Source organism: Hyperoodon ampullatus, assembly GCF_949752795.1.
Source record: "Hyperoodon ampullatus genome assembly, chromosome: 19".
Lineage (NCBI taxonomy): Eukaryota > Metazoa > Chordata > Mammalia > Artiodactyla > Ziphiidae > Hyperoodon > Hyperoodon ampullatus.
In genome coordinates this window covers 44,853,487-44,866,352 of record NC_136932.1, presented here as the reverse complement: position 1 = coordinate 44,866,352, position 12,866 = coordinate 44,853,487, and the positions used below count along the sequence as shown (strand labels likewise).

At 40.4% G+C, this 12,866-nt stretch overlaps 1 protein-coding gene across 1 annotated transcript in view; it reads left to right on the top strand.

Annotated features, from left to right (window-relative positions):
* The window catches only part of EFCAB5 (EF-hand calcium binding domain 5), a gene marked incomplete at its 3' end in the record, with an annotated part of 120,357 nt that extends 109,803 nt beyond the window's left edge, over nucleotides 1-10,554 (top strand). The window contains 1 exon segment of the mRNA XM_079725460.1: nucleotides 10,361-10,554. Coding sequence (XP_079581586.1) covers nucleotides 10,361-10,554 — 194 coding nt within the window.
* Between the last annotated feature and the right edge of the window lie 2,312 nt (nucleotides 10,555-12,866).

Sequence of the window (12,866 nt, the reverse complement as noted above, 5' to 3'; positions counted from 1 at the left end):
TGGACCAAGTCACAAGGGTTTCTGGACTTCTGTGACACCTATATTAGGCAGAGAGGCTTGGAATCAGACTCCTAGGACAAGAGAAAGGAAAAGGCAACTCAGAGGAAGACAGCCACACTCTTCAGGCTGTCTGTGGCAGTGGAAGCACATAACACAGTGGAAGCACAAAGCAGTGAGCGAGGACGGGTGGATGAGAGAGAGAGATCTTCTGGCTTAGGAAGGAGAGATACTCCCAGAAGTTGGGGAGTGCTAGACACGAGATTCACATAAAAGTTAACATGGAGGCTTCCCTGGTGGCGCAGTGGTTGAGAGTCCGCCTGCCGATGCAGGGGACATGGGTTCGTGCCCCGGTCCGGGAAGATCCCACATGCTGCAGAGTGGCTGGGCCCGTGAGCCATGGCTGCTGAGCCTGAGCATCCGGAGCCTGTGCTCTGCAATGGGAGAGGCCACAATAGTGAGAGGCCCGTGTACCACAAAAAAAAAAAAAAAAAGTTAACATGAATTCATGTGGACTGAGAGTGGTGTGAGTAAAGATTAGAATTCCTGTTTGGAAGGTGTTCTGTGTGCCCTCAGGGCCATGGACTGATTTACAGAGCCTCTGCATTCACAGGTGTTGCAGTTATCACTTCTAAGGTGCTGTTTAAGGAAAACAGTAACGGCAGCAACAACAAAAATGAATACGTGTTCACTATATATTTGTATACACTGTACTTGGTCTATACTTGTTCACTGTTCACTGAGGGCTTAAAACTCTAGAAGAAATATTTTCTATGTCAGTGCCTAGTTGCTGCTTTTCCCTTTGGAGTAGATTTAGTCCCTGCTGTGGGCCTGGCACTGCCCCATGTGTGACCCGTTTGTCTAACTGATATTCTCCCTGAGTCCCTACTCCACTTTGGTCCCCATCCAACCTGCCAGCCCCTTGGCCTAGAGCCAGACCCTGCTGCCACTTGTGTCCCTTCAGACTGATGCTCCCCTTCTTGGGCAAGGACTCAGGTACCCCCCAGTGTCCAGTCCAGTCCCTCTGTCAGATAGGAGCTAGGGATGAGGAACAGGCCCCTCCCCTCTCCACCTTGAAGGCATGTTCAGGAACTGGCTCTCAGCCCTTAATAAAGGCATCGTCCATGGCATTGTACCAATGCTTCAAGGGAGTTTCTTCAGGCTCACCTCCGATTTGCCTATCAGAACTACCTCCTATTGTCATATATAGCTCTTCTGTTTCAGGAAAACATGGAAATTTCTGTTTCCTTTGCTTGCCCTCACTTTGGACTGTGCTAGCTGATTCCTGAGCAGCCTTGATCTCCAATGCTCCCAACCACTTTCTTTTCCAACAGTGTCCTCAGGTGCCAGGAATTCCAACTGCAGTTAACAGAGCTGGATTCAGCCAGAAGCTAATATCCCCTAGGCTCCCCTACCATGACCACCAAACCTTTAGCATTACCACAGTCTCTGAAGCAATCAAGAAAGTTCATAGACCACCCAGGTACCAACTCTCTCTCCTTCAGATGCAATTGTATCAGGAAATTCTAAGCTCCGCATTTGGGGAAAGGAAAGAGAACTCTTGGGGCACCTTTCTGCTTGTGCCAGAAAAAGAGGAGTCTTTTGGCAGGGCACTCTGCTGCCCAAGTTTATCTGAGCCTTCTTCTAGAAGTAAGTAAGGCCCCTACTCAATGACTCCACCCAGCATGAAATGCCACCAATACCTATAGGTTCTGCCCAGGATGGGGAGGGACTTTTGGCATAGCTCCTAACTCACCAAACCTTCCAAACTGATGATTTTGCCAAGAAGACAGAGTCAGGGCTGGTGATGTGCCCACACTTTTTTAGGCCTTCTGCTTCCAACTCTTACTCCACTTCATCCTAGCTCTAGCGAGATCATACGGTATTTGTCTTTGTCTGACTCATTTCACTTAGCCTAATGCCCTGTAGTTTCATCCATGTTCTTGCAAATGGCAGGATTTCCTTATTTTTTATGACTGAACAATATTCCACTGTATGTATATATCACATTTTCATTATTCATTCATCTGTCAGTGAACACCTAGGTTGTTCCCACGTCTTGGTTATTGTAAGTAACACTGCAGTGAACATGAGGGGTGCAGATATCTCTTCAAGATAGTGATTTCATTTCCTTCAGATATATACCCAAAAATGGAATTGCTGGATCATATGGTAGTTCTATTTATAATGTTTTGGGAAAACTCCATATTGTTTTCCATAGTGACTGCACCAACTTACATGCCTACCAACTGTGCATAAGGGCTCTCTTTTCTCCACATCCTGGCCAGCACTTGTTATTTCTTGGGGTTTTTTTGTTTGTTTGTTTTTTGTTTTGGTAATAGCCATTCTAACAGATGTGTTGTGATATCTCATCGTGGTTTTGATTTGCATTTCTAGAAAGGGTTATTTTAAATGCTGGTGGAATTCCAGGCAGCTGTGTCCCACCTTTATATCGAGACAGTCATCTTTGAAGGAGCACTGGGCAGCTTTGTTCAGCAGGCTTGGCTTCCCAAGACTATGCCATTGCATGTGAATGTTGCTGACATACTTCCCTTTGGGGGACCCACTGACTCCAGTGGCCACTCCTGGACAGCTGTGCATAGTGCATCAAAAGCCTGCTACCCTCTGTTACTCTGCCTAAAGTACTCACGTAGTTAGCCTTCTCTACCTGAAGACCCGTGACCTGACCACCTTGTAATGGATCTGTTCTCCTCACTCCATTTTGGACCTCTGATGCCAGCCTCGCCTGGTTTTTCTGTCCCATGTCCCCTTCCCAGTGGGTTTGGACAGATGTTTTCTACCAGGAAGTGTTCTCAGACCTAGAGGTAAGAAGAGCTGTCTCCCATTCCAAGTGTGACCAAAATCACTTTGCTGTCTAGAAACTGTGTTTCTGCAAGTAGCCATACTTCCTCCCCACACCTAAATCCAAGCATCTATAGGTGCACAGACACTGGTCTTAGCAGGAGTTCCCCAGGCCCTCCACTTTTCCTGCGAGATCCCCAGGGCTCCTCTTCCAAAGCAGCCACAGCCTCAGTGCTATCACCATCTATAAAGAAACTCACCAGCTTCCTCCATAAAATACCACCATGATCCACCAAGAATGACAATGGAGGGAGATGCTCTACCATCAGGGGGCAGGACTGCTGGACTCAGAGCCCTGATTAACTTCTGTCCTCAAGATTCACCTTTCCCCGGGAGATCGTTCCCTAATTGCTATTGCCACCACCGTGGCGGCTCTACTGCGTTCTGTTCTCCATCCCTCTCCATTCCCGAAGTGGGGCAAGACTCTCTCCTTCACCTCCCACTGCACAGCTAAAGATCAGACAGGATTCTACCAGCCATCCAGAAATAGCAAATATGAATACAGCACTGAACTGAATCTGCACCTGTGAGGTTGTGCCGGGTTCTTTTAAATGAGTCAGAATGAAATGGACAAGGAAACAAGAAAATTGTTTTGTCCTATAAATTTGGCTTGGATTTGGCTACAGTTCCCTACCACCTTTTCAAACCTAGTATTCTTGGATAGTGGTCTCTTCCAAGACTTGTTCCTACTTGTCGGAAAAGAGCTGCTATCACAGTTAGATCTGGGTTTAAGAGGGAGTCTAGAGTGTGATATTTATGAGCTGCTCACGAATTTCAGGCTCTAGAGGTAGAAACATCCATTCCGTTCTAGAATAGATTCCCTTGTCCTGAAAAGAACCGCTTAAAGGGCCCTTTTAGTTAAGATATGAGACAAGTACTCACACACTGTTCAGGAACTATTTTGGAATTTGGTAAAGACCTGGGGCCTAGATGCTTGCCTATTTCCCATGCATTTCCCCTCCAGTTTCAAGTCATCTGGGGGAAAAAGAAAGAGAAAAGTTAAATTAGCTATTTTCTTTCGTTCCTTATCATTCCTTTTGATTTTAAATTTTGAAGTTTTCCAACAGTAGTTATTGAATTATGAGAAAAATGGTTTTATTTGTCAGGGTAACATCCCATTGCTTTGATATCTGATAAAGGCTGTTGAAAATCAGTTTAATGAGAACATTTTTCTATTTAAGGCAAACATTTTTCAAGTTCCTTTGTCACTCATTTTTTTCATTTCAGTGGATGTTAAAACAATCTTTTATCCCAAAAGGATTATAAAAATTATATCATACTTTTTATTAAAGTAGTTTAAAAGGTCAAATAGAACTAAAAGCCTTCTAACAAAGAAGTCACTAGCCCATCCCTTTCCTCTCTTTTCCCCAGTTCCTCTCACCACGCAATTCTTTTTGACTCTTTTGACTGTTTCTTCTGTTGTTTTCAAATTTTCTATATTTCTAATATTATGCACTATTGCTATCTTTTGAGTCATTAATTTAAGCCTTGTCAAATGATTTTCTTCTTATAGATGAAAGTTTAGTTCCATTATACCACAATTTTCTTATCCTGCCCTCCCAATGAAATTGTATTACAATTTGGAGTTAAATCAAAATGCAAAGTTTACATGATTTTGCCTATTCAGATATCCACAGCTGAGCATTGTAGCATATTTTGATCATTCCTTTTTCACTTTTTGTTTTTCCTGAAGTAAATAATTGCCTTTTATTTTTTAAATTGCTTAGTTTTCTTTGTACTTCATAATTATTCTCACCCCTTCCATTTGTCTCTCCATATTTTTAATTTCCCAAAAGGTCAGTCTTACCAGGTAATTTTTGTTGGTTTCAATTTCTTTTTTTCTTGAAGCCATCCTTCCTAGAGATCTTAATTTTCTTTGAATCTGGGGGCTTCCCCCACCCCAGATCTGCTCCTTAGCTGCCTTCCTGAAATTTATTTTGCTGCCATCAGAGGCATTTACTTTGCCATTATCTTGGTTCATTCTTCCTCGATCTACTCCCATGTTTTGAGGTAGCATATCTCTAGTAGTTTCCTGAGCACTAGTGCATGAATGGTAAATTTTTTGAGACTTCATGTCTGAAGATGTTTTTATTCAACTTCCACATTTGATTTGCAGTTTGCTAGGAAGTGTAATTTTAAAGACATTGCCCCATTGTCTTTTTTTGGGGGGCTGCGTTGGGTCTTCGTTGCTGCGCCCAGGCTTTCTCTAGTTGCAGTGAGCGGGGGCTACTGTTCATTGCAGTGCGTGGGCTTCTCACTGCAGTGCCTTCTCTTGTTGCGGAGCATGGGCTCTAGGCACGCGGGCTTGAGTAGTTGTGGCATGCAGGCTCGGTAGTTGTGGTGCACAGGTTTAGTTGCTCCGAGGCATGTGGCATCTTCCCGGACCAGGGCTCGAACCCATGTCTCCTGCATTGGCTGACTGATTCTTAACCACTGCGCCACCAGAGAACTCCCCCACTGTCTTCTTTTAGAAATTGAGATATAATTCACATACCACAGATTTCACTCTTTTAAAGTATACCATTTGGTGGTTTTTAATATGTTCACCAGGTTGTGCAATCATCACCACTATCTAATTTTAGAACATTTTCATCACTTTAGAAAGAAACCTGGTACCCATTAGCAGTCACTCTCCTTTGCCCCTCCCCACCCCAGCCCTTGGCAACCACTAATCTACTTTCAGTCTATATAGATTTGCCTATTCCGGACATGTCATATAAATGGAATCATACAATAGGTGGCTTTTGTATGTGGCTTCTTTCACTTAGCATAATGTTTCAAGGTTCATCTATGTCCAAGCATGTACCAGTACTTCATTACTTTCTTATAGCTGAATAATAGTCTATTATAAGGATATACCACATTTTATTTATCCATTTATCCGTCGATGGACATGTGGGTTGTTTCTACTTTTTGGCTATTATAAATAATACTCCTATGAATATTTGTTTACAAGTTTTTGTGTGAGAATATGTTTTCAGTTCTCTTGATACATAACTAGGAGTGGAATTGCTGGGTCATATGGAAACTCTATGGTTAACTTCTTGAGGAAATGGCTCCATTGTTAGAAGAAACTTGGAAACTTCCAAGCTTGCTGTTGAAAAGAAGTCTGAAGCCTTTCTGATTCTGCGCATGTAAATTTCTGATTCTGTGCATGTTTTGTTTTGTTTCTCTCCAGAAGCTATAGAATTACTCCTTTATCTCCAAGACTGTGAAGTTTCATAATGATATGTCTTGATGTGGGTCTGTTTTCATCCATTGATCTGAGCACTCACTGGGCCTTTTCAGTTGTGAAACACAGGTCCTTAAGTCCTGATGATTTCCTCCATGGCATCGAGGCTGCTACTTACAGCTGCGCAGTCTGTGCAGTGCACAGATGTGCCCTGCTGAGGATGGTGGGAGCTGAAATCTAACCAGAATTCCGTTCACTAAACTGTGTGCTTCAGCTTAAGGCTACATCTGCTTGGAGGAGGGTATCTCTTTCCTCACACCTTTTTCTTTTTTTTTTTAACTTTTAATTTTATATTGGAGTATAGCCGATTAACAGTGTTGTGATAGTTTTAGGCGCATAGCAAGGCGACTCAACCATACATATACATGTATCCATTCTCCCCCAGACTCTCCCCCATCCAGGCTGCCACATAACATTGAGCAGAGTTCCCTGTGCTATACAGTAGATCATACACCTTTTTCCGCTCAGCAAGCCGTGTGCTTATAATATATATTCATCCATGGTAGGTGTCTTTTTTTTTTTTTTTTTTTTTTTTTGTGGTACGCGGGCCTCTCTCACTGTTGTGGCCTCTCCCGTTGCGGAGCCCAGGCTCTGGATGCGCAGGCTCAGCGGCCATGGCTCATGGGCCTAGCCGCTCCACGTCATGTGGGATCTTCCCGGACCAGGGCACGAACCCATGTCCCCTGCATCGGCAGGCAGACTCTCAACCACTGCGCCACCAGGGAAGCCCTGTCTTTTTCTTATTTACACAAAAATGACCTAGAGGTTAGTGGAGGCCCTACCCTCCCTTTTCTGTGTTCCCTCTTTTGAACTTCTCCAATTATTCAGACATGGGATCTCCTAGACTCAGCCTCAAAATTCCCTGTATTTTCTGTCCTATTTTCCATCTTTTTGTCTTTTTGTTTCACTTTCTGAGACATTCTCTCAACTTTTAATCCTATTGAGTTTTTGTTTCTGCGCATTTATTGTTTGAGAGCTTTTGTTCCCCTTGTTCTCTAAATATTTGCTTTCTACAACATCTTGTTCATATTTCATGACTGCAATGTCTTATCTCACTGAGAGTATTAATGGTAAGTAGTTTTTGAAGTTTTCTTCTCCCTGTTGTTTCTCATCTTTCTGTTTTAGTGTTTTGGTCTCTGTATCTCATCTTCTCTACATCACACGACTGGGCAACCTTCCCGCCCCAACCCTAGAAATTTATTCCTCAGAGAGGGTAACCTAGAAGATCTCCGGACTGGGGGACATCAGACACAACTGAGAGGAAGAGTACCAGAGTGAAAACAGAGAGAGTATGAGTGTGTTTACTGAATGCAAAGACCCCTGTAGGCTTCCCACACTAAGCTCCAAACAAAAAGGAGCAAACAACTGATACCTGTGCCATTGGAATACAAGAAAAATATCATTCAACTTTTATTTGTAATGGTTTTATCACATCAATAGCGAGTTTCTATTTTTTGTTTAAAAGTGTTTTAAAATAATTTAATTTAAATAAACAGTAAAGGGACTTCCCTGGTGGCGCAGTGGTTAAGAATCCACCTGCCAATTCAGGGGACACGGGTTCGAGCCCTGCTCCAGGAAGATCCCACAGGCTGCAGAGCAACTAAGCCCGTGTGCCACAAGGACTGAGCCTGTGCTCTAGAGCTCGCGAGCCACAACTACTGAGCCCACTTGCCACAACTACTGAAGCCCGCACGCCTAGAGCCCGTGCTCCGCAACAAGAGAAGCCACTGCAGTGAGAAACCCGCGCACCGCAACAAAGAGTAGCCCCCGCTCGCCACAACGAAAGCCCGCATGCAGCAACAAAGACCCAATGCAACCAAAAATTTTTTTAAAAGATACACTGCTTGCTGATCTTGGGTTAGTTTTTAGTTGAAAGGGAAATACAAAATATTATTTGTATTTCAGCAAGTCTTTAAACTCAGATATATTCAAATAATTTACTATATCCTTTACAAAGGAAGAATTACTAAATCTATGCGCATTGGGGCTCTGCTGAACTGCAGAGATCTGGCGTCTATCCACCACAAGAGGGCAGTAACACTCAACCGTTGTTACTGGGAACCCAGCTGACCGATGGAGGCTTCATTAGAGAAATCATTAGAGCCAGTTGTTAAGGCATCAATCTCTCATTGAAACGGGGCAGGGAAACAGGAACCTCCACCCAGACAGATTCGGAGCTTCTGTCCTCGGTAACAGTAAGACAGGAAATAAGCAACGGGCTTGTGAAAAGGAGCGACCTCGCTCCCCATCCTCAAATCCTTGAATCACCATGGAGATGGCTGATTAGCTTAATAATGGCTGCAGATAGGGGTGTGATCATTTGGATGTCGGATAAGAACACTGGCAGGCGTCAATGCAACAGGGCTCTTAATGGGGATCTGGGAAAGGCAGAATAAAGGCTGTGAGGAGTGGCAGAGCTGTTATATCTCAGAAAATTAGTTAGGACTGGTTTTAGGAGTGTTCTAGAGTGAACTTTAATTTAGATTCATAACATTGGAACATTATGATAAAGTAATCTTTGCAGCCTATAGCGTTAACTTTTAAAGTTTCCAGGAAGCTAATTAATACAAAAAGGGATCAATTACAACAAATGCATCTCAATATTTTAAGTATGTATGTTATTGGTCTAGTATTACCCATAATATGATATGAATCAGGTATTTTTAATGTGCTCTCATGACCAGCATCTGTTTTAATTTTTATTCATAATTGTCACTAATGTTACTGAAAAGACTTAGTATTTGAAAAGCCTAACTTAATTATTCCACAATTTAATGTTGTTTCAATCAACATTTATTAAACACCTACAACTGAGAGAAGACAGTACCTCTGTGTGCGTGCGTGCGTGTGTTAAAATAGAATTTTAGAAAATTGTACCCACGTGTTTTAAAGTGAGCTTCAAATAAAAATGAGACTTGAGTATGTTTTCCATATTTTATGTGCCTTTCCTGTCCCACATTGTACCTTTTGTGGTAGTGATGCCTTCAAAACCATAGAATGTCTAAGCCTAATTCAGGGAAATTTGTTCCTTCATGTTGATAGAAGATAGGGAAATAATATATGTTCTGTTTTGTCATCCTAATAGATATCCATAAGTGACATAATTGTCAGTGTTGTTAATGAGCTACTGTATAGAAGACAACATTTAAAACCTCTTATTCAATTATAAGTATCACTTAATAGTTTGATTCAACTCAAATCAGCAAACATTTATTGGGTTAGGAACTGTATTAGACACTAGAAGTAACAAAAATGAGTAAAACATAGACCTGAGGGTAGAAGGCACCTGAAAGAAGGAAGGTAATTAACATTTTTTTGAGCAACTACTCTGTGACAGATTTTTGCATATCTTTTCTCATTAATCCTCATAGCAATTCTGAATTATCTCTGTTTTTTGGAAGAAGAAACAGGCTCAGAGCAATTAAGTGACTTTTTTCAAGGTCACAAAACTAGTTGGGGTACAGCCAAGATTAGAACTCAGATCCTTTCAACTTTAAAGTATATTCTCTTTCCATTGGACCATTCTATCTGAATATTAGTCACTGACTGACTCCTGGGAAAAAGTAACTTTTACGAATGGCAGCTTAATAGCAGTCTAACAAATGAAATGTTTTGGTGTGCAGTGATTATATGTTTAAAAATAATTTTTAATAAAATATTTCAAACACAGAAGTTAGAGACTAACACCTGTGTAGTCATTATGGAGCCATATTCTATATCCAACCTTAACATTATGCGTTGTTGATTCAGACTTTCTTAAATAAAGAAAACATTATAGGAACAGTTGAGACTTTCTATACCCCTCCCTGATCCCATTCTCTTCTCTTCCTCCCTAGAGCTAATATTATTATGAATTTGGTGTTTATCAGTTTCATCATGATTTCTTACTTTTACTACATGCCTATGAATCCATAAACAATATAATATTTTCAGGTTTTAAAATTGTTTTTAACTATATCCGAAAGAACATAATATTCTACAACTTATTGTTCTCAACAGTATGTTTTTGAGATTTACCCACAATGAAATATGTAGCTCTAGTTCTTTAATTGTTAAATGCTGTGTAGTATTCCATTATATGAATATAAGGAAATTTATTTATCCATTTTCCTGTAATTACATATTTAAACAAGATTCTGCTATGGTTTTGACTCAAAATATATCTAATGAACTTTTGTCATAATTTATATTTTATATTTTAGTATTAAAATATATTTTAGTAATAAAAGTACAAAACTATTCACACTAACTTTTTTTTTCTTGGTGCAGATCATTCTCGAATTGAAGTATGGAAATTTGGTAATACTGCTATCGAATATTTATACCACTGGGCACACATCTGTTCAGCTCTTATGAAGCTGAACAAAAATATAAATAGTGCCATTTCACCCCCATTGCCATCCAAGACTGACTCCTATGTGCATGCAAAAATGCCAGGGGGAAGCTTGCTAGGGAAATGCTAATGGAATTGCTACTGTATTTAGGGTATTTTTGTCATGTTCAGTTTTGTTAACTATAAAATAAAATATTTTCATTTGGAAAGGAGTGCCACATAAACATATTCTTCTCCTAGACATTTATCTCAGCACTTTATAAAACCCAAAGTGCTACCTAAGGAGAAATTTAATCTAAAAAATATCCAGTTAAGGTAGCCATAACCAAATGTATGTTATAGAATATATTTTAAAGTTTCCTTTTAGTTTTAGCATTGTATCTGGCATGGGACTATTACAGTTCGTTGGGCAGAGTTATTTTAATTTTTTTAAGGTACAAGTGAAGAAAGGCTGACGATTTAGAAAAAATGGCAGTTTTTACATCAAAAGAGCACCAAGTAATAAAGATTTTAAGAAATGGACTGGGAATTGTTTTTCTAATTTTTCAAAGACTTCTATGAGCGCCACTTCCTCCCCATCCCCATCTCCACCCCCCACCCCTACTTACCTTAACAACTTAAAAGTTATTTCAATGAATAGAAATTCTGGGAAAATGTTTGTCCATGACTCACGGAAAAAAGAAAACACTTTTTAAATAACAAAATCCTCTCAAGTTCAAGAACTGCAAAAAGAATTTATATTTATTTAAAGCTTCTTACTACAGCAAACTTTACTGCTCTGTTGTGAGATTTCATCTTTGCAATAAGATATCTGATGACAGAGTCCATTTTTAATAAAATTTTGGGAAATTAAACTTCATTTTCTTTATTTGGTTGACAAAATGTGATGTGTTCCAAACATCTTATATTTTGAGATTGGAGGTCCCTTTTTAACCTTTTCTGATAAGATGGCAGTGTTATTACCAGTCCTCATCTCTTGGATGATCGCATGCCCAGTTTTAACCTATAAGCCTGTTTCATATTTGGAAGTGGTCTTTTCAGGGCATTTGCAGCAACATTTCTAGGAACAATGTTCTTGAAGATATTAAACTGATAGCCACATATCGTGATGGCTTCAGATCAAGCTTATAAAGAGTCCACTGTGAATACAAATGGCATTTTAGGCAGCAAGGAGGGGAAATTTTTGCAGACTGCCACCTGGTTTAACCATTATCATGGTTATTATTTGATTAGCTCTTTCTCCATAGTTTATAGGTAACAATGATACTGCATGGTGTAGACCATCCAGACCACTTTCCTTTATCATGGAGTTAACTAAATGGCATCTAGCTTAATGATAAATTATCACACACTTGCATGGCATTTTAACTTGTTTGAAGTATCAGCATTTTCACATACTAGCTCATTTGATCCTCCTCATAACGTGTAAGGTGGCAGTCTCGATATTACAATACTATGCCCATTTTATAACCAAGGAAATAGGTTCAAAGAGTGAGTTATTTAGGTCACAACAGCTAGTAAGAGGCACCCACATGTCCTAATTTCTGTTTTATTGCTCTTGCCAGCATTCCAGACATCTCACCAACACTTTCCAGACTTTACTAGGCTAAAGACTATGCTATTAGTCTTTTGGAAACTACTTTAAAATTAAGCAACCAACAGGGTTGAATTTATCTAACTATCGTTCAAGTAAAATCCTATCCCTTAACACCAGGAGTTTACTCTTTTAGTGAAGAGGATGTTATTTATGCTTGACAAAAATTTAGATGTAGGTTTATATTTAAACCTATTTGACTCAATAGATTTATTGATTTATTTTTATTTACATATACTTCAGAAGCTTAGACTTGATTAATTGGATTTTTTATTAGCTCTTTCTCCATAGTTTATAGGTAACAATGATACTGCATGGCGTAGACCATCCAGACCACTTTCCTTTATAATTATAGCTTTCCATGGTCCAGAAACAACATAAGGTTTCAAGACAATGATATTGGAATCCCAGAAAAGCTCCTATCGGCTCTTTTTTTTTTTTTTTTTTTTTTTTTTAATGTGGTACGCGGGCCTCTCACTGTTGTGGCCTCTCCCATTGCGGAGCACAGGCTCCGGACGCGCAGGCTCAGCGGCCATGGCTCACGGGCCCAGCCGCTTCGCGGCATGTGGGATCCTCCCGGACCAGGGCACGAACCCGTGTCCCCTGCATCGGCAGGCGGACTCTCAACCACTGCGCCACCAGGGAAGCCCCTATTGGCTCTTTTAACAGCTTTATTGAAATATAACACATATATTATACACTTCACATACTTAATGAAAATGCTTTTTAGTATATTCACAAAATTGTGCAACCATTTACGACAATTTCAGAACATTTTCATCACCCCCATAAAAACTCCATACCTATTAGCAATCACTCCCCATTTTTCCCCACCCCAGCCCTAGGCA